General features: G+C 49.4%; 2 protein-coding genes across 2 annotated transcripts; one reads left to right on the top strand and one right to left on the bottom strand.

Annotated features, from left to right (window-relative positions):
- The first annotated feature begins 1,703 nt into the window (after positions 1-1,703).
- On the top strand, positions 1,704-7,321 carry LOC117386505 (RING finger protein 150-like). The gene is made up of 6 exons (XM_033983879.2): positions 1,704-2,729; positions 4,685-4,935; positions 5,301-5,455; positions 5,710-5,806; positions 5,884-6,169; positions 6,419-7,321. Exons 1-6 carry the CDS (start codon positions 2,279-2,281, stop codon positions 6,523-6,525), a joined length of 1,347 nt encoding a protein of 448 aa, XP_033839770.1. The 5' UTR covers positions 1,704-2,278; the 3' UTR covers positions 6,526-7,321.
- Positions 7,322-10,841: 3,520 nt separating this feature from the next.
- Positions 10,842-11,775, bottom strand: nppcl2 (natriuretic peptide C-like 2). Its single transcript, XM_033984023.2, has 2 exons — positions 11,706-11,775; positions 10,842-11,142 (listed from the first exon to the last, which is right to left on the bottom strand). The coding sequence occupies exons 1-2, from the start codon at positions 11,718-11,720 to the stop codon at positions 10,843-10,845; spliced, it is 315 nt and encodes a 104-aa protein (XP_033839914.1). The 5' UTR covers positions 11,721-11,775; the 3' UTR covers position 10,842.
- Positions 11,776-21,340: the final 9,565 nt, after the last annotated feature.

The raw sequence follows: 21,340 nt of genomic DNA, 5'->3' as shown, positions 1-21,340 counted from the left end.
CCACCTCACAGACTCCACCCTCACATACTCCCCCCTCACAGACTCCACCCTCACAGACTCCACCCTCACAGACTCCACCCTCACAGACTCCACCTCACAGACTCCACCTCACAGACTCCACCCTCACAGACTCCACCTCACAGACTCCACCTCACAGACTCCACTTCACATACTCCACCTCACAGACTCCACCCTCACATACTCCACCTCACAGACTCCACCCTCACATACTCCGCCCTCACATACTCCGCCCTCACATACTCCGCCCTCACATACTCCACCCTCACATACTCCGCCCTCACATACTCCACCCTCACATACTCCACCCTCACATACTCCACCCTCACATACTCCACCCTCACAGACTCCACCCTCACAGACTCCACCCTCACAGACTCCACCTCACAGACTCCACTTCACATACTCCACCTCACAGACTCCACCCTCACAGACTCCACCCTCACAGACTCCACCCTCACAGACTCCACCTCACAGACTCCACTTCACATACTCCACCTCACAGACTCCACCCTCACAGACTCCACCCTCACAGACTCCACCCTCACAGACTCCACCTCACAGACTCCACTTCACATACTCCACCTCACATACTCCACCTCACAGACTCCACCTCAGATTCCACCTCAGACTCCACCTCACAGACTCCACCTCACAGACTCCACCTCAGATTCCACCTCAGACTCCACCTCACAGACTCCACCTCACAGACTCCACTTCACATACTCCACCTCACAGATTCCCCCCTCACAGACTCCACCTCACAGACTCCACCTCACAGACTCCACCTCACATACTCCACCTCACAGACTCCACCCTCACAGACTCCACCTCACAGACTCCACCCTCACAGACTCCCACCTCACAGACTCCACCTCACAGACTCCACCTCAGACTCCACCTCAGACTCCACCTCACAGACTCCACCTCACAGACTCCACCTCACAGACTCCACCCCACAGACTCCACCCTCACAGACTCCACCTCAGACTCCACCTCAGACTCCACCTCACAGACTCCACCTCACAGACTCCACCTCACAGACTCCACCCCACAGACTCCACCCTCACAGACTCCACCTCAGACTCCACCTCAGACTCCACCTCACAGACTCCACCTCACAGACTCCACCTCACAGACTCCACCTCACAGACTCCCCCCTCACAGACTCCCCCCTCACAGACTCCACCTCACAGACTCCACCTCACAGACTCCACCTCACAGACTCCACCTCACAGACTCCACCCTCACAGACTCCACCTCACAGACTCCACCTCACAGACTCCACCCTCACAGACTCCACCTCACAGACTCCACCTCACAGCTCTGTGTTGTTCTTATTTGTTTCTTTTCAGTTGAATCGCACTGACACAAACACGTGACCTCGGGCGGTCCAGTTCATTATAAATGTGTTCATGTGCCGTGTGGCCGCGGGAGGGCGCTGCTCGTCCCTCACAGTGGAAACCGGAAGTAGGTCTGCGGCGAGTTTCAAAATAAAATCCTCTGTTTTCACTTTCTGAGTAAAACTCGTTTTGGAGATAAACTGGAGGATAAAACCCGACGCCCTGATCTTTAATCTGACGTGACCTACGTCACATTGGCCTCACGCGCACAGAAAACACGCGCTTTCACTGACGTCACACTTTTATTTGTGCGCTTCGCCCCGGTGCTGGTGCGCATGCGCAGTGGACGCAGTTTTGGGCCCAGTCAAAACAAAGCGCCCGTCCACAGATCTGCCTCTTTTACCTCTTATTTCTCTCCATCTCTCACCTCAAATCGGGATTACACCAGGATTACACCGGGGATTACACCGGGGATTACACCGGCCCCGCGCGGCATGAGGCGCACAGCGGCCCCGCGGCGCGCACGCGTCCACGAGCGTTTCCACCGCGGCTCCGCGGCTCCTGAGCCGCAGCTTCTGTGATGGAGGCGGCGGAGGAGTCTGAGCACCACCAGCACCACCAGCACCACCAGGACCAGCCCCGGGGGCTCCTGAGCCTCCAGCCGGAGATGGGGGAGTAGCTCCCGGTTTAGACTGTCCCTCCCCGCTCCACGCGCTCTCCCCGGGCTCCATACACTGTCCCCCGGCCCCGTACTCCACGCACTCTCCCCGGGCTCCAGGCCCCGTCCCGGGTCCCACACTCAACCCCCGGGCCCCCGGTTCTCCGGGCCCCCGGTGCTCCTCCCCGGGCCCCCGCTGCTCCGGGCCCCCGGTGCTCCTCCCCGGGCCCCCGCTGCTCCGGGCCCCCGGTGCTCCGTCATGGCCCCGGGCTCACTGGTGGCTCTGTGCCGGAGCCTGGCGCTGTCTACGTGGCTCTTGTCGTTCAGTTTCGTTCACTTGCTGTGTCTGGACTTCACGGTGGCGGAGCGGGAGGAGTGGTACACGGCCTTCGTGAACATCACGTACACGGACCCGGTGACGGCGGACTGGCGCACGGAGAAGACGGAGTGCGGCCGCTACGGGGAGCACTCCCCCAAACGGGACGCGCGGGGGGTGGTGGTGCTGCCGCAGACGGACCGTTTGGCCTGTGACCCCCACGGGCGCTTCGCGGTGCCTCCGCGCGCGGGGCCGTGGGTCGCGCTCATCGCGCGCGGAAACTGCACGTACCGCGACAAGATCCGCCACGCGGCAGCGCTCAACGCCTCCGCAGTGGTCATCTACAACGTGGGCTCCACCAACGCCAACGACACCATCACCATGCCCCACCCAGGTGAGACCACACCCACCTGCCCAGGTGAGACCACACCCACCTGCCCAGGTGAGACCACACCCACCTGCCCCACCCAGGTGAGACCACACCCACCTGACCCACCCAGGTGAGACCACACCCACCTGACCCACCCAGGTGAGACCACACCCACCTGCCCAGGTGAGACCACACCCACCTGACCCACCCAGGTGAGACCACACGCACCTGACCCACCCAGGTGAGACCACACCCACCTGACCCACCCAGGTGAGACCACACCCACCTGACCCACCCAGGTGAGACCACACCCACCTGCCCAGGTGAGACCACACCCACCTGACCCACCCAGGTGAGACCACACGCACCTGACCCACCCAGGTGAGACCACACCACCTGACCCAACGACACCATCACCATGCCCCACCCAGGTGACCCCTGACCCACTCCACCACCTGCCCCACCCAGGTGAGTCCCGTCACAGTGCTAAGCGGTGGGCTGTAGTGTTTGGGTCTGTGTTTGACCACATCCTCCTTGGACTAAAGACACATGCTGCTCATTGATTGGTCGACTCAAAAGGGGGTGTGGCAAAAGCTCTCAAAACTATTCAGTGTCTGTGTCACAGACTGTTTAAGAGTTTTTCAGACTGCTGATCATTCTGTCATAGACATATGTGTAGAACACCCCCAGCGTGGAGGAACAAGGAGGAACATGGAGCTCACGTTAAAGAGTCAAAACAGAGTTTACAACAAACAAAAGTTGAAATGTTTGAACCAGCTCCGGAATGTTTCAAATACAAACATGGACAAAACATGAATCAGGGCCACAACAGGACCAGGACTAAACCGGGACTAAACTGGGACTAAACCAGGACTAAACTGGGACTAAACTGGGACTGAATCAGGACTGAATCAGGAGTGGGCGGGGCTGAATCAGGAGTGGGCGGGGCTGAATCAGGAGTGGGCGGGGCTGAGGCGCCTGAAGCTCTCAGCTCGTGTTGTGTCACGTTTAGACTGAAAACTATGTGCACAGTCTGAACCGGGACTAGACTAGGACTGGACTGGGACTGGCTCATGTGGTCCTGGTCTGGTTTCCTCAGGTGACCGGTCACAGCTCTGTCACACTGACCCTCTACAGAGGCTTTGACCTTTGACCTCAGTTCTGTTTTTAGTCCAGATTCAGTCAAATAAAGTTAATAACCCATTAATGTTATTAATGTTTGTCGGGTTCAGTCGAGTCAGTGGAGAGACTCTGAGCTGACGCTTCGTGTCTCCACCACAGCCTGGTCTGGTTTGGTCTGGTTTGGTCTGGTTTAGTCCTGGTTTTGTATGAGCACATTTTACTTTACTTTCAAAATCCTGCCTTAGGTAAACATGAAATATGTCCACAGCCAAGTTACAGAACTCCTGTGTTAGTCCTGAGTTAGTCCTGGTTCAGTCCTGGTTTAGTCCTGAGTTAGTCCTGGTTTAGTCCTGGTTTAGTCCTGGTTTAGTCCTGGTTCAGTCCTGGTTTAGTCCTGTGTTAGTCCTGGTTTAGTCCTGTGTTAGTCCTGGTTTAGTCCTGAGTTAGTCCTGTGTTAGTCCTGGTTCAGTCCTGGTTTAGTCCTGTGTTAGTCCTGGTTTAGTCCTGGTTCAGTCCTGGTTTAGTCCTGGTTTAGTCCTGGTTCAGTCCTGGTTTAGTCCTGTGTTAGTCCTGGTTCAGTCCTGGTTCAGTCCTGGTTTAGTCCTGAGTTAGTCCTTGTTTAGTCCTGTGTTAGTCCTGGTTTAGTCCTGGTTCAGTCCTTTGTTCCAGTTAATCCCCCTTAGAAGTACTTGGTGATATCACACACGACTGCCCTGATTAGTGCTACATCCTGGTGCGTTGCGTCTGTCCTGTTAAGGTTCAAGTATTGTGCACGTTCTGACCTCTGACCCTCCCTGACCCCTCCCTGACCCCTCCTCCTCTGATCTGAGTCTGTTTTGTGGTCACGTGCTCCTCAGGTACGGGGGAGGTGGTGGCCATCATGATCCCGGAGGCCAAAGGTCGCGAGCTGTCCGTCCTGGTGGAGCGGAACGTGTCCGTCTCCATGGCGATCTCCATCGGGACGCGGAACCTTCAGAAGTACGTGAGCCGCACGTCCGTCGTCTTCGTGTCCATCTCCTTCATCGTGCTCATGATCATCTCGCTCGCCTGGCTCGTCTTCTACTACATCCAACGCTTCCGCTACGCCAACGCACGCGACCGCAACCAGGTAGGGCATCTGACCTAATCTCAGAGGGGGGAGGAAGTCCTTTTAAAGCCCCACTGTGTAACTTTTAAGGCCGACAGTAGACTAAAGGCGTGTTTTTCCTGCTGGATGCCTCCGCACGGTGAGCTCGCCTCTCCACAGACCTCTCTCTTATTTGGCCTCCTGCTCGTTTTCATGGAAACGTAGCTCCTTCGGCTGTAATATTCCACAGTATGGCATTAATCGTATCTAAGGTGGAATCATGCAGGCGACGGGCCGCCTCCCGAATGTTACACGGTGTTACTTTAAGGACAAAAGTACTGCAGTATTTCCTCCTGTAGCTCTGCGCTGCCCCCGGAGGTCACTCTGTGTCACTGTCTGATCCACAGCGCCGCCTGGGGGACGCAGCCAAAAAAGCCATCTCCAAACTGCAGGTGCGGACGCTCCACAGAGGCGACCGGGAAACAGAGCCGGACTTCGACAACTGCGCCGTGTGTTTAGAGGCGTACAAGGCCAACGACGTGGTGCGCCTCCTCCCCTGCAGGTAGGGCATCTGACACGAGGGAGAGGAGGAGAGCGAGTCCACCAGATCCCCCTTTCTCCTCTTTAGTCCTCCTGACTCCGCACCTCCGGACCGTCTGACCCCCTGACTCTGTGACCTCCTGACCCCCTGACCACCTGACCCTCTGACCCCCTGACCCCCTGACCTCCTGACCTCCTGACCCCCTGACCCCCTGACCTCCTAACCTCCTGACCCTCTGACCCCCTGACCCCCTGACCTCTGTCTTGTCTCTGCAGACACTTGTTTCATAAGAGCTGTGTGGACCCCTGGCTCCTGGACCACAGGACCTGCCCCATGTGTAAAATGAACATCCTCAAAGCGCTGGGCATCGCCGTGAGTATTACACCCGGTTCAGACCCGGTTCAGACCCAGTTCAGACCCGGTTTCGACCTTGTGTCTCTGTGTTTCAGTTAAACGCAGACTGCCTGGACGACCTGCCTCTGGACTATGAGCTGGCCCTGGGCGGTGTGGGCGGAGTCATGGGCGGGGTCATGGGTGGAGTCATGGGCGGGGCTCTGGAGGCCATGGTCTCCGGCGGGTCGAGCGACAGCACCGTGAGCGAGTCTGTGGCGTTGGACCCGGGTGTGCGGCGTCTGGAGCTGCCTCAGGACTACCACGAACACGACACGCTACGAGACACGCCAACGCACACGCTAAGAGACAGCCCCCTGACCGCCACCACGGACACACGATCAGGTGACCACGGTGACCAGAGGGGCCACAGGGACCTGGTTTAGACCTGGTTCAGTCCTGGTTCAGTCCTGGTTCAGTCCTGGTTCAGTCCTGGTTTAGTCCCGGTTTAGTCCTGGTTTGGTCTTGGTTTAGTCCTGGTTTAGTCCTGGTTTAGACCTGGTTTAGACCTGGTTTAGTCCTGGTTTAGACCTGGTTTAGATCTGGTTTAGACCTGGTTTAGTCCTGGTTCTGACCCGGTGTTTGTGTTTTCAGATGTGTTGCCGATGGCGAGTAGTTCGTCAATGGCTTCGCTCGTCATCGCCGTGGAGACGGGCCTGTCGGACGAGGAGGTCACCATGGAGCACCCGGGCAAGTCCTGAACCCGGGACCAGGACCGGGGCTAAACCAGGACTAAAGCAGGACTAAACCAGGACTAAACCAGGACTAAACCAGGACTAAACCAGGAGACTGGGCTCTTGAACAGTCTAAACCGTTGGGACCTTCAGATGAACTTGTCCAGGTTTAAGTCCAGTTTTGGTTTGACTCAGAGCCTGGTGTGACCTCTGACCCCGGCGCTCCCAAAGGTCGACCTCTGACCCCGGCTCCAAGCTGCCAAACGACGCGCTGCATGTGTGGACTCTACTCTTTAAACTGTGGATTTTAAACGTTTGCTTTGGACAAGAGACAAATGTTTGAATGTTTTTATGAAATGCAGTGTTTTTATTTCTCGTCTTAGACACAAAATGTTCACCACAAACCAATGAAACGGCTTCTTTTGTTAAGTTTAAGTTGATTCTTCTAAAACAGTGCCAGTGTTTAACGTTCAAACATAAACATTAAACTAGTCTACAGAATGAGACTGAGAGCTTGTCGTTGGTGGGCGAACGCTTAACCCATTGCACCACATGATGTTTAAAGAGGAGGTTCTGCAAAGTCGACTTTTGTGTCTTTGTCCCACGTTCTAACGCTTTTCACAAACATGAAGAGGTTTAGAGTCATGTTTGAGTAATCTAGAGATCTCTCCACGCTCTATTCAAACCCTCCTTTAAGTTTACTGTACGAGGCTCCGCCCACAAGTCTACATCACCCACGCTCCACACGACAATCCTCCATAAATAAACAAAAACATGATACAAACTGTGCACTATGATGTGACAAACCTGGTGTGATGTGCAGGAGTTTCATTAGTGCGATGCAGCTGAGTGTGATAGTGCTCTGAAGGGGGAGGGGCTTAGCACAGAGAGCAAAAATGAAAGTGAAACTAGCATTTTCAAAACAATAAAAGAAACATGGAGATCTAAGTATGTGATGTGTTAGTTAATGCCCTACAAAGGTAAATACCTCCTCTTTAATACCCCACAGAGGTAAATACCTCCTCTTTAATACCCCACAGAGGTAAATACCTCCTCTTTAATACCCCACAGAAGTAAATACCTCCTCTTTAATACCCCACAGAGGTAAATACCTCCTCTTTAATACCCCACAGAGGTAAATACCTCCTCTTTAATACCCCACAGAGGTAAATACCTCCTCTTTAATACCCCACAGAGGTAAATACCTCCTCTTTAATACCCCACAGAAGTAAATACCTCCTCTTTAATACCCCACAGAGGTAAATACCCCTCTTTTGCCCGTGTTGTCTTGGTGCTCTTTCTTTCTGAGCTGCTGCACAAACACATTTAATTCTCGTCTTGTTGAGTTTCTGTTTTTATCCAGAGCTGCTCCTCTGAGCTCATGTCACAGCGCCACCTGCAGGATCACAGCAAAATCATCCACCAGCTCGGCCTCAGTAAAGGAGCAACACTGGATAAGACCCGCCCCCTGCTCATCATAAGACCCGCCCCCCCGCTCCTCATTGGTTCATTTGTGGTCAACACATGAACACACTGTGTTTAACTCACACTGTCCAGTCGTGTGACAGGTCCTCTGTGATCGTGTGACAGGTCCACTGTGATCGTGTGACAGGTCCTCTGTGATCGTGTGACAGGTCCACTGTGATCGTGTGACAGGTCCTCTGTGATCGTGTGACAGGTCCACTGTGATCGTGTGACAGGTCCACTGTGATCGTGTGACAGGTCCTCTGATCGTGTGACAGGTCCACTGTGATCATGTGACAGGTCCACTGTGATCATGTGACAGGTCCACTGTGATCGTGTGACAGGTCCATTGTGATCGTGTGACAGGTCCACTGTGATCGTGTGACAGGTCCTCTGATCGTGTGACAGGTCCACTGTGTTGCTGCTCCAGTCACATTAAACTACATCAGTCCGAGGTGTCACTTCTGTGATGGACACAAAACCTTGAGTAAAGTCTGGTCCAGTTCCAGAGGAACAACGTGTTTGACCTCGACGGAATTAATTTAAAAAAACTGACAACATCAAACAAACTCTGGCGTGTGCACAGGCCGACTGAACGACTCCATACAGGGTATCAGGCTAATATCGGGCTAACACCGGGCTAACATCAGGCTAACGTCAGGCTAACATCAGGCTAACATTAGGCTAATACCAGGCTAACATCAGGCTAACACCGGGCTAACATCAGGCTAACATCAGGCTAACACCGGGCTAACATCAGGCTAACGTCAGGCTAACATTAGGCTAATACCAGGCTAACATCAGGCTATCATGAGGATAAAGTCGGGCTAACATCAGGTGTTCAGAGTCTGGTGTTCAGACATTACCATCACATGTTTATCAGATTCAGCTGATACACATGTGTAAATTCTGTTTTATCTGTGTGTGATGTTTTGTGTGTTTTATCTGTGTGTGATGTTTTGTGTGTTTTATCTGTGTGTGATGTTTTGTGTGTTTTATCTGTGTGTGATGTTTTGTGTGTTTTATCTGTGTGTGATGTTTTGGATCATGATGTTGCTTCTTCTGATTGTGTTGAGTCTGAACCTCGGGCAGAAAATCACTTTTTCTCTTTCAGATCTTTCCCTCACACAGAGGTCTTAAATGCTCTCCTCTCCACAGATCTAAACACAGAGGTCTTAAACGCTCTCCACTCCACAGATCTAAACACAGAGGTCTTAAATGCTCTCCTCTCCACAGATCTAAACACAGAGGTCTTAAATGCTCTCCACTCCACAGACCTTTCCCTCACACAGAGGTCTTAAATGCTCTCCACTCCACAGACCTTTCCCTCACACAGAGGTCTTAAATGCTCTCCACTCCACAGAACAGAAAGTTGGAGTTAGTTTATTTAAATAAATGCTCCATTGTGAATCTTCTCAGTCGTGTTTCAGAAAAGTCCTGTCACTGCAGAAGTTGACGTGTCCTCAGCCGTTTGACGTTTGTAGATTGTGTCTCTGTTTATTTAACTGAAGCTTTTGTTTCAGTGGATCGTGGAGTCGTCTTGAAGCGTCTGAAGCTGATTGGATTCGACTTCGTGTGATTGATCCAAAATGATCTTTCAAAGTGAACCCAGGCTGTGGAAACTGATGGGTTTAAGTTTAAGTGAAGGAGTGCTCCAAGGCTCAATTTTGGGCCCCCTACTTTTTACTGTTAATTGTATTGGTCACAGTTGAAGACAAAGCTTCATACATTTATGTGCATTTATATGTTGTGCAACTGCTCCCTCTGCTGGTCAGGAGCTTTTAAAACTACAACATTTCAATGAAATCCAAAACTCCCTCATAATTCTTAAACTGCAAATAAAACTATATGATTTTTTTCTTAAAAAAACAAACATTTAAGTAACGTGCAAGTTACAAGTTACATCTTTACATGGTAAATGTCACATCCACTGAAAGAGTCGACACTTATAAATATCTTGGATTTTGGCTGGAATTTATCAGGCTGGAAAATTTATCCTTCAAAAAACATCTCAGAATTATGCAACAGTTTAAATTATCATTTTATTACAGAAACAAACATTGTTTCTTAATAAATTACAGAAAAGAAATAGTGCAAATAACTTTAATCTGTGTACTGGATTATGAGGATGTGGAGTACGTGCAGATTTATACACACACACCTGCTCCTGTTTATAATGTTTTATATGGAGTTGTAGACATGTTTTGTTATTCTGCTTGTGTCTATTAGCATAGAGGCTTTTAGCATAGTAACTATTAGCATAGTAACTATTAGCATAGTAACTATTAGCATAGTAACTATTAGCATAGTGTCTAGTCGTGTTGTGTTTGTTGTATAGGTCTGTGGGTGGAGCTCCAGGAGGTGGATGTTCCTGAGTCCTGTGTGTTGTGTTGGTGGGGTAGGTCTGTGGGTGGAGCTCCAGGAGGTGGATGTTCCTGAGTCCTGTGCGACATCATCAGTTTAAACGTCACAAACTTTAGACAAACTCTTGAGTTTATATAAAACTTTATTTTTCTGCTCTGATTCAGATCACGTCAGACTGACCAGGTCAGGGGTCACAGAGGTCATAAGTGCTGATGTCTCTGGGTTAAACCTGTAGCTGTGTGACCTCTGTGTGACCTCTGTGTGACCTCTGTGTGACCTCTGTGTGACTTCTGTGTGACCTCTGGCAGCGTCGTCATTTTATCGTTATAAACATTATAACTCGTCGGGTTAGTCTCAGTGCAGAATCACACTGGGTCAGAGTTTCAGACAGAGACAGGGTCTGCTCCTCTCCTCCTGTCTCCTCCTGTCTCCTCCTGTCTCCTCCTGGCTCCTCCTGTCTCCTCCTGTCTGCTCCTGTCTCCTCCTGCTCCTGGCTCCTCCTGCTCCTGCTCCTGTCTAACAGCCTAACCCACTGATGGAGCCAATCCGGTCCATCTTCATCCCGAAACATCCTCTTCCTCCTCCCACCGCCGATTTTCGTCCCCTCCTCCACATTCGGCCACGCCCCTGGACCAGGTCGAGCAGCAGGCGGGAGCTCTGGGCCAATGGGAGCGCAGCGCGGGAGCTCTGGGCCAATCGGAGTGCGGCGTGTGCAGAGGGGGCGGGGCCTGTTGCAGAACCCTCTGTGATGTCATGGGAAGGGGGCGGGGCCAGGACCAAGGCGGAGAGACGAGCGCCGAGTTTGGAGCGGAGAGTCTGAGAAACAACGAGAAGACAGTAATGATACTCCTGTAGTACTTACTGCAGTACTTTAACACTACTGCGGTACTTATGTTACTGCAGTAGTTTAATACTTTAATAGTACTTTTACATCACTGCGGTACTATTACATCACTGCAGTACTTATACATCACTGCAGTACTATTATATCACTGCAGTACTTATACATCACTGCAGTACTTATACATCACTGCAGTACTTTTACATCACTGCGGTACTTTTACATCACTGCGGTACTTTTACATCACTGTGGTACTTTTACATCACTGCAGTACTTTTACATCACTGCAGTACTTATACATCACTGCAGTACTTTTACATCACTGCAGTACTTTTACATCACTGCGGTACTATTACATCACTGCAGTACTTTTACATCACTGCAGTACTTTTACATCACTGCAGTACTTTTACATCACTGCAGTACATTTACATCACTGCAGTACTTTTACATCACTGCAGTACTTTTCCCCCACTGCAGTACTTTTCCCTCACTGCAGCACTTTGTGACTGCAGTAGTTTGTTGTGTGTTGCAGTACCTGATGCGGGGGCATGGGGGCGCTGTGGGCTGGCACACACACGAGCAGCACAAACACAAACACACAACACTTCATCTGAAAAACAAAAACATTTCAATTAAAACAAAATAAAGATTTTAATAAAGAAGAGTATTTACTTTGAGTTTACTTTTTCACTTTCGTTTCTGTCGCTCTGAGTCTCTCCTCTCTTTGCTCTCTGTGCTAAGCCCCTCCCCCTTCAGAGCACTATCACACTCAGCTGCATCGCACTAATGAAACTCCTGCACATCACACCAGGTTTGTCACGTCATAGTGCACAGTTTGTGTCGTGTTTTTGTGTATTTATGGAGGATTGTCGTGTGGAGCGTGGGTGATGTAGACTTGTGGGCGGAGCCTCGTACAGACTCTTACTACTAACTGTAAAGAGGGTTTGAAGAGAGCGTGGAGAGATCTCTAGATTACTCAATGGAATATTTGTACTGCACAATTCATACACAAAGTAATTCAAAGAGTTTTACAGAATAAGGACACACACAAAAGATAAATAATCAGAATATCAGGCAGAATAAAACCCTCTGAGTCACAGCAGCTAAACTGAACTGAGCCTGGATTTAAACACAGTCAAAGTCGAGGCCTGAGTCACATCTACAGGACGACCTGAAGTCCTGGGTTAGACCTGAGACTTGTTCACACAGAGCTGCTTTAAAGTCTCTGAGCCACAGGAGCCAGAGACTGAGCCACAGGAGCCACAGGACACATGTGTGAAGTACTTCCTGGTTCTAGTCCTGACCAGAGAGTCCAGTGATCAGGACGTTACAGTCGTCTGACCTCCTGGACACAAACGCAGGATAAGTGTCTCTTTAGTTTGGACAGTTTACCTTTGATTTTTGATGTTTTTCGATAATAAAAAGCTGCAGATGTTCTTGATTTGTTGTGTCTGTTAAAGTTCAAGTCTGAGTCCATTTTTACCTCTAGATTTCTGTCCTGAGTTGAAGGTTTTAGAGAGAGACACTGGAGGTGACGCTGACACTTTATGTTTCTGTGACTTGAGTCTTGTCTGAGTTTATCTGGACAAAGTTGTTTTTCCTCCACACACTGATCTGTTGATGCAGTGAATCCACTGGTCCATATTCACCTGCTGCAGTGAGACATAGATCTGACTCGTCTGCAGAGTTGTGTGTGACACATTATTGTTGTGTATTAACTGTCCTAACAGCAGCATGTAGAGACTGAACAACAGGGGCCCCAGGACTGACCCCTGGGGCACCCCACAGGTCAGGGACAGTTTATATGAGACACATTTTACAATTTCATCAAAGTACTTCCTGTTTTCTAAATAAGACTTGAACCAGTGCAGTACCACAGATGCCCTCCCAGTCCTCTAGTCTCTGTAAGAGGAGGAGCAGACACAGGAGGAGCAGACACAGGAGGAGCAGACACAGGAGGAGCAGACGGTGCAGAGGAGGAGCAGACACAGGAGGAGCAGACACAGGAGGAGCAGACACAGGAGGAGCAGACACAGGAGGAGCAGATGGTGCAGAGGAGGAACAGACGGTGCAGGGGAGGAACAGACGGTGCAGAGGAGGAGCAGACGGTGCAGAGGAGGAGCAGACGGTGCAGAGGAGGAGCAGACGGTGCAGAGGAGAAACAGACGGTGCAGAGGAGGAGCAGACGGTGCAGAGGAGGAGCAGACGTGCAGAGGAGGAGCAGACGGTGCAGAGGAGGAGCAGATGGTGCAGAGGAGGAGCAGACGGTGCAGAGGAGGAGCAGACGGTGCAGAGGAGGAGCAGACGTGCAGAGGAGGAGCAGACGGTGCAGAGGAGGAGCAGACGTGCAGAGGAGGAGCAGACGGTGCAGAGGAGGAGCAGACGGTGCAGAGGAGGAGCAGACGGTGCAGAGGAGGAGCAGACGGTGCAGAGGAGAAACAGACGGTGCAGAGGAGGAGCAGACGGTGCAGAGGAGGAGCAGACGTGCAGAGGAGGAGCAGACGGTGCAGAGGAGGAGCAGATGGTGCAGAGGAGGAGCAGACGGTGCAGAGGAGGAGCAGACGGTGCAGAGGAGGAGCAGACGTGCAGAGGAGGAGCAGACGGTGCAGAGGAGGAGCAGACGTGCAGAGGAGGAGCAGACGGTGCAGAGGAGGAGCAGACGGTGCAGAGGAGGAGCAGGCGGTGCAGAGGAGGAGCAGACGGTGCAGAGGAGGAGCAGACGTGCAGAGGATGTACTCACAGTTTCAGGTGAAGTTTGTTGAATCGTCTGAATGTCAGTTTCTCGTCTCTGGTTTCCTGGATCTGATTTAGACCTGGTTGAGTTCTGGGTCCTGGTTTAGACCTGGATGAGTTCTGGGTCCTGGTTCAGACCTGGTTAAGTTCTGGGTCTTGGTTCAGACCTGGTTGAGTTCTGGGTCCTGCCGCGGGTCAGGACGAGTCTGCCCGTCGCCTCCCGCTCTGCACTTTTAAGGCGGGCGCTGCTGATGTCATCGCCTCACGCCCGTATAAGGTCGCTCAGGCCGTGATGTCACTGCATTGTTTGTCCGTCGCCGTGGAGACGCTCAGCTCCCATTCACACGAGCACCCAGCGGGGGGGGGGGGGGGGGGGGGGGGCAAGCAGGGACGAGGACGAGACCTGGACCAGACCAGGACCAGACCCAGACCAGACCTGGACCAGACCTGGACCAGACCTGGACCTCTGCATTTGACCCGCCCTTCAGGGTCAAAGGTCACAGGCTCCATGTGACTCTAATGTTTCCTCGTCACACACAGACCTGGAGTTGTGTTTAGTTTCATTCTCACATGTTTAACACAAACTCTTTTTCTCTCACTCTGTTCCACCTTGTGATGTCATCATGTGGTGATACAGGAAGTGCTCCACTGTGTTTTTAAACTCCACCTTCACTAGAATCATCTGGATCATTTCAGTCCTGGAGTCGTCTCTTATCTCGACCGAACTAAAGGTAAAAGGAGGAGTTCACTTAAACTCCCACTTGATGACATCACAAGGTGGAGCAGAGCATTTTGAGCTTTGTAGATGTAACAGACGAATAATAAAGTGACTCAAACATGTGAATCAAACAAAACACAACTCCAGTTTGTGTTTGAGGAGGAACATGGAGCTCAGTCTGTGACAGGAGCTGACCTTTGACCCTCACAGTCTCTGGGGTGAAACTTCAGATCTGATCCACAGAAATAAACCCTCTGACAGAGCCGGGTCTAGTCCAGGTCTAGTCCAGGTTCAGTCCTGGTCCAGTCCTGGTTCAGTCCTGGTCTAGTCCTGGTTCAGTCCTGGTCTAGTCCTGGTTTAGTCCTGGTTTAGTCCTGGTTCAGTCCTGGTTTAGTCCTGGTTTAGTCTTGGTTTTTGACCCCTGACCCGACTCGTAAACAGTTGCCGTAGTGACTGGTCCTTGTTAAGAAGCACTTCCTGTGAAATGGGCGGGGCCAGTGTCTGGGAGCTCCGCCCCCTCCATTCACCAATGACGTCATCAGCCGTAAAGTCACAAAGAGCTGTCAGCGAGATGTACGACCGCCGCATTCCACAGTACACAAAGTACTGCAGGTTATACTGCTGCTGTGTACTACTACTGTGTACTGCTACTGTGTACTACTACTGTGTACTACTACTGTGTACTGCTACTACTGTGTACTACTACTGTGTACTGCTGCTGTGTACTGCTACTGTGTACTACTACTGTGTACTACTACTGTGTACTGCTACTACTGTGTACTACTACTGTGTACTACTACTGTGTACTGCTACTGTGTACTACTACTGTGTACTACTACTGTGTACTACTACTGTGTACTGCCACTGTGTACTACTACTACTGTGTACTGCTACTGTGTACTGCCACTGTGTACTACTACTGTGTACTGCCACTGTGTACTGCTACTGTGTACTGCCACTGTGTACTGCTACTACTGTGTACTACTACTGTGTACTGCTACTGTGTACTACTACTGTGTAGTACAGGGAGGGCATCTGACACAGGGACAGGAGGTGTGTTGTTGTGTTGTTTACTAAAGGAGGTGTGTTGTTGTTTTCTGCAGACTGGTGGTTCAGATTATCGTCTTCATCAGTTTTGACGTTGCTGTTTCTCGGAGGATAAATCACATTAAAATCACATTAAAATCACCCAGGGCCTGTTCTGTTCAAATTACACACACACAACTCCACCCACACTCACACAACACACACAACTCCACCCACACTCACACAACACACACAACTCCACCCACACTCACACAACACACACAACTCCACACTCACACACTCACACAACTCCACACTCACACAACACACACAACTCCACACTCACACACTCACACAACTCCACACTCACACAACACACACAACTCCACCCACACTCACACACAACTCCACACTCACACAACACACACAACTCCACCCACACTCACACAACACACACAACTCCACACACACTCACACAACACACACAACTCCACACACACTCACACTCACACACACTCCTGTTACTCTCCTCCAGGACATGGATCCACATGTGGTTCTTTTCGACCCTTGTCTTTGTTAAATGCACATGTAAAGTGGCACAGGTCGTTCTACAGTGTGTGGTTCTACAGTGTGTGGTTCTACAGTGTGTGGTTCTACAGTGTGTGTGGTTCTACAGTGTGTGGTTCTACGGTGTGTGGTTCTACGGTGTGTGGTTCTACGGTGTGTGGTTCTACGGTGTGTGGTTCTACGGTGTGTGGTTCTACAGTGTGTGGTTCTACAGTGTGTGTGGTTCTACAGTGTGTGGTTCTACGGTGTGTGTGGTTCTACAGTGTGTGGTTCTACAGTGTGTGGTTCTACAGTGTGTGGTTCTACGGTGTGTGGTTCTACAGTGTGTGGTTCTACAGTGTGGTTCTACAGTGTGTGGTTCTACTGTGTGTGGTTCTACAGTGTGTGTGGTTCTACAGTGTGTGGTTCTACGGTGTGTGGTTCTACAGTGTGTGGTTCTACAATGTGTGGTTCTACGGTGTGTGGTTCTACAGTGTGTGGTTCTACGGTGTGTGTGGTTCTACGGTGTGTGTGGTTCTACAGTGTGTGGTTCTACAGTGTGTGGTTCTACAGTGTGTGGTTCTACAGTGTGTGGTTCTACAGTGTGGTTCTACAGTGTGTGGTTCTACAGTGTGTGTGGTTCTACAGTGTGTGTGGTTCTACAATGTGTGGTTCTACGGTGTGTGGTTCTACAGTGTGTGGTTCTACAGTGTGTGGTTTTACAGTGTGTGGTTCTACGGTGTGTGGTTCTACGGTGTGTGGTTCTACGGTGTGTGGTTCTACGGTGTGTGGTTCTACAGTGTGTGGTTCTACGGTGTGTGGTTCTACGGTGTGTGGTTCTACAGTGTGTGGTTCTACAGTGTGTGGTTCTACAGTGTGTGTGGTTCTACAGTGTGTGGTTCTACAGTGTGTGGTCCTACGGTGTGTGGTTCTACGGTGTGTGGTTCTACGGTGTGTGGTTCTACAGTGTGTGGTTTTACAGTGTGTGGTTCTACAGTGTGTGGTTCTACAGTGTGTGTGGTTCTACAGTGTGTGGTTCTACAGTGTGTGGTCCTACGGTGTGTGGTTCTACGGTGTGTGGTTCTACAGTGTGGTTCTACAGTGTGTGGTTCTACAGTGTGTGGTTCTACAGTGTGTGTGGTTCTACAATGTGTGGTTCTACGGTGTGTGGTTCTACAGTGTGTGGTTCTACAGTGTGTGTGGTTCTACAGTGTGTGGTTCTACAGTGTGTGGTTCTACGGTGTGTGGTTCTACGGTGTGTGGTTCTACGGTGTGTGGTTCTACAGTGTGTGGTTCTACAGTGTGTGGTTCTACAGTGTGTGTGGTTCTACAGTGTGTGGTTCTACGGTGTGTGTGGTTCTACAGTGTGTGGTTCTACAGTGTGTGGTTCTACAGTGTGTGGTTCTACGGTGTGTGGTTCTACAGTGTGTGGTTCTACAGTGTGTGGTTCTACTGTGTGTGGTTCTACAGTGTGTGTGGTTCTACAATGTGTGGTTCTACGGTGTGTGGTTCTACAGTGTGTGGTTCTACGGTGTGTGTGGTTCTACGGTGTGTGTGGTTCTACAGTGTGTGGTTCTACAGTGTGTGGTTCTACAGTGTGTGGTTCTACAGTGTGTGGTTCTACGGTGTATGGTTCTACAGTGTGTGGTTCTACAGTGTGGTTCTACAGTGTGTGGTTCTACAGTGTGTGTGGTTCTACAGTGTGTGTGGTTCTACAATGTGTGGTTCTACGGTGTGTGGTTTTACAGTGTGTGGTTCTACAGTGTGTGGTTCTACGGTGTGTGGTTCTACGGTGTGTGGTTCTACAGTGTGTGGTTCTACAGTGTGTGGTTCTACAGTGTGTGGTTCTACAGTGTGTGGTCCTACGGTGTGTGGTTCTACGGTGTGTGGTTCTACAGTGTGTGGTTCTACAGTGTGTGGTTTTACAGTGTGTGGTTCTACAGTGTGTGGTTCTACAGTGTGTGTGGTTCTACAGTGTGTGGTTCTACAGTGTGTGGTCCTACGGTGTGTGGTTCTACGGTGTGTGGTTCTACAGTGTGGTTCTACAGTGTGTGGTTCTACAGTGTGTGTGGTTCTACAATGTGTGGTTCTACGGTGTGTGGTTTTACAGTGTGTGGTTCTACAGTGTGTGTGGTTCTACAATGTGTGGTTCTACGGTGTGTGGTTCTACAGTGTGTGGTTCTACAGTATGTGGTTCTACGGTGTGTGGTTCTACGGTGTGTGGTTCTACAGTGTGTGGTTTTACAGTGTGTGGTTCTACAGTGTGTGGTTCTACGGTGTGTGGTTCTACGGTGTGTGGTCCTACAGTGTGTGGTTCTACAGTGTGTGGTTCTACAGTGTGTGTGGTTCTACAGTGTGTGTGGTTCTACAGTGTGTGTGGTTCTACAGTGTGTGGTTCTACAGTGTGTGGTCCTACGGTGTGTGGTTCTACGGTGTGTGGTTCTACGGTGTGTGGTTCTACAGTGTGGTTCTACAGTGTGTGGTTCTACAGTGTGTGGTTCTACAGTGTGTGTGGTTCTACAGTGTGTGTGGTTCTACAATGTGTGGTTCTACGGTGTGTGGTTTTACAGTGTGTGGTTCTACAGTGTGTGGTTCTACAGTGTGTGGTTCTACAGTGTGTGTGGTTCTACAGTGTGTGTGGTTCTACAGTGTGTGGTTCTACGGTGTGTGGTCCTACGGTGTGTGGTTCTACAGTGTGTGGTTTTACAGTGTGTGTGGTTCTACAGTGTGTGTGGTTCTACAGTGTGTGGTTCTACAGTGTGTGGTTCTACAGTGTGTGGTTCTACAGTGTGTGGTTCTACAGTATGTGGTTCTACAGTGTGTGTGGTTCTACAGTGTGTGGTTCTACAGTATGTGGTTCTACAGTGTGTGTGGTTCTACAGTGTGTGGTTCTACAGTATGTGGTTCTACAGTGTGTGTGGTTCTACAGTGTGTGGTTCTACAGTGTGTGGTTCTACAGTGTGTGGTTCTACGGTGTGTGGTTTTACGGTGTGTGGTTCTACGGTGTGTAGTTTTACAGTGTGTGGTTCTACAGTATGTGGTTCTACAGTGTGTGTGGTTCTACAGTGTGTGGTTCTACAGTGTGTGGTTCTACGGTGTGTGGTTTTACGGTGTGTGGTTCTACGGTGTGTAGTTTTACAGTGTGTGGTTCTACAGTGTGTGGTTTTACAGTGTGTGGTTCTACGGTGTGTAGTTTTACAGTGTGTGGTTCTACAGTGTGTGGTTCTACAGTGTGTGGTTCTACAGTGTGTGTGGTTCTACAGTGTGTGGTTCTACAGTGTGTGTGGTTCTCACAGGTCGTCACTTCCTGGTTGGAGAATGTACTTCTCTTGATTATTCCCAAAATGTTTTTATAAAGGGGTCAAGTTTGATCGGGTGGAGGTGGAGAAAGCGTTTGCTCAGGTGGAGGTGGAGAAAGCGTTTGATCGGGTGGAGGCGGAGAAAGCGTTTGATCGGGTGGAGGCGGAGAAAGCGTTTGATCGGGTGGAGGCGGAGAAAGCGTTTGATCGGGTGGAGGCGGAGAAAGCGTTTGATCGGGTGGAGGTGGAGAAAGCGTTTGATCGGGTGGAGGCGGAGAAAGCGTTTGATCGGGTGGAGGCGGAGAAAGCGTTTGATCGGGTGGAGGTGGAGAAAGCGTTTGCTCAGGTGGAGGTGGAGAAAGCGTTTGATCGGGTGGAGGCGGAGAAAGCGTTTGATCGGGTGGAGGCGGAGAAAGCGTTTGATCGGGTGGAGGCGGAGAAAGCGTTTGATCGGGTGGAGGCGGAGAAAGCGTTTGATCGGGTGGAGGTGGAGAAAGCGTTTGATCGGGTGGAGGCGGAGAAAGCGTTTGATCGGATGAGGTGGAGAAAGCGTTTGCTCGGGTGGAGGTGGAGAAAGCGTTTGATCGGGTGGAGGTGGAGAAAGCGTTTGATCGGGTGGAGGCGGAGAAAGCGTTTGATCGAGCGAACTGAATCTCCAGTCTGAGAAACTTTAATCTCCAGTCTGAGTTTAATCTGAGTTTAATCTGAGTTTAATCTGAGTTTAATCTGAGTTTAATCTGAGTTTAATCTGAGTTTAATCTGAGTTTAATCTGACCCACAGGGCTCCAGTGTTTAGGGTAAATGTGACCCGCTCTTTTCACACTTTGGCTCTCGTCTTTACCTTTGGTCGGATTAACACTGTTCAAATGAATATGTTGCTTAGATTTCTTTTCTTATTCCAGTCGATTCCTCTTTTTCTGCCAAAACATTTTTTTGAATTATTAGATTATTGTTGTTTTTATTTGTGATGTGAAAACACCTGGAGTCTGAAAATCACTGATGCAAAGACGTAAACAGAGCAGAGTCTGTGTTCAGTCACTGAGCAGCACATGTCCACAAACTGATATAATAATAATAATAATAATAATAATAATAAAAATAATAATAAAAAGAATAATAATAATAATAATAATAATAATAATAATAATAATAACAATAATAATAATAATAATAATAATAATAATAATAACAATAATAATAATAATAATAATAATAATAATAATAATAATAATAAAAATAAAATAAAAATAATAATAAAAATAATTAAATAATAATAATAATAATAATAATAATAATAATAATAATAGTAGTAGTAATAATAATAATAATCATAATAATCATATTAATAATCATAATAATCATAATAATAACAATAACAATAATGATAATCATAAAAATAATAATAATAATAATAATAATAATAATAATAATAATAATAGTAATAATAATAATAATAATAATAATAATAATAGTAATAATAATAATAATAATAATAATAATAATAATAATAATAATATTGTTTGAAATCACCAGACTCGGTGCAAGTTGGATCTTCCGTCTTGTAGAGGATCATCTATTTCAGCTTCAACACCCACAAAACCGTCGTCATACACTGATAATCCGATGGTTCTTAACGCGCTTAAGGTTTAGACGGTGATTTAGATTCATATCTGTCTCTTATTCCCTCCATCGATCTCTGACTCTTTTTTCAGTTTGGTACAGTGATATTATCCTCTGGAGTGTGTGACAGTTTTGCTGCTCTCTCAGTTTAACCTCCCTCTCTCTCGTTCTCATTTGTTCCGTCACTTTCCGGTCTGTTATTTCCTTAGTGTTTTCCTCATTTCCCGT

This window comes from Periophthalmus magnuspinnatus, chromosome 18 (genome assembly GCF_009829125.3).
Source record: "Periophthalmus magnuspinnatus isolate fPerMag1 chromosome 18, fPerMag1.2.pri, whole genome shotgun sequence".
Taxonomy (NCBI): Eukaryota; Metazoa; Chordata; class Actinopteri; order Gobiiformes; family Gobiidae; genus Periophthalmus; species Periophthalmus magnuspinnatus.
This window is presented reverse-complemented; position numbering and strand designations above follow the sequence as displayed.